At 33.6% G+C, this 839-nt stretch overlaps 1 protein-coding gene across 1 annotated transcript; it reads right to left on the bottom strand.

The window, feature by feature from the left end:
* Window positions 1–186: 186 nt before the first annotated feature.
* LOAG_19261 (hypothetical protein) lies at window positions 187–355 on the bottom strand (the record flags this gene model as incomplete). The annotated part of the gene is made up of 1 exon (XM_020451913.1): window positions 187–355. A coding segment is annotated over one exon (169 nt), but the record flags the coding sequence as incomplete, so codon positions are not given.
* Between the last annotated feature and the right edge of the window lie 484 nt (window positions 356–839).

The raw sequence follows: 839 nt of genomic DNA on the forward strand, positions 1-839 counted from the left end.
AAATTGGCTGTTTAGTTTGCATATTTTGCATGATATTCGACACTTCAAATGAATCATCCGTTTTTATATAATACCAAATATTTATCACATCTTCATGACAATGTCTTTATAGTCTCAACTGCTGAAAAAAACAACTGAATCATTCATCAAAATTCATCTGAACTGTGTCTGTGAAATAGTCAATCATTATATCTCTGAAACATTTTCCCCGGTAGAATTTTCTCCACCAAATTTTCGAAAACCAACAATTGCATATACAGGACCGTCATGGGCATAAGACTGATGGCGAACTCCAGTTACTGATGATTCATCAAGTAAACGTAACGTACTCAGCGGAATGTCTGGGAATGTATTACTGCAAGCAAACAAATAATGATACTCACAGTCTTATTAGATCAGAGAAAAAGCAAAGCCAACAGAACCTTGTTCACCTTTGCTGTGACATTTCCGTAATACAACAATATGTGATTCGGGAAACTGATCATGAATGTCTTGTTGAATATTCTTAATATCTCACCTGAATATCTCCTCGCTATTCTCCGGCTCAGTGCCATTGACCGCAGTAAAATGGAAGGCTATTAGTTGATGACTGTTAAGGAAGGGCAATTTCTTCTGCAGAAAAAGGATAATTTTACACAATTAGGAAAGTTATAACGAGCATGTTTTTGATAAATTTTGACAACAACGTGAAGTCATGTAAGAAAAAAAACGCAATCAAACTTCAAAAGTTTGAGGAATTAACAAGCTTTTAATGAGAAAATGACTTTACAATATTAACAATTACGAATAAACTGCATTAAATTAAAAAACAATTAGAGTGAATAAGCAAGTCAAACCTT

Source organism: Loa loa, assembly GCF_000183805.2.
Source record: "Loa loa unplaced genomic scaffold supercont3.4075, whole genome shotgun sequence".
Lineage (NCBI taxonomy): Eukaryota > Metazoa > Nematoda > Chromadorea > Rhabditida > Onchocercidae > Loa > Loa loa.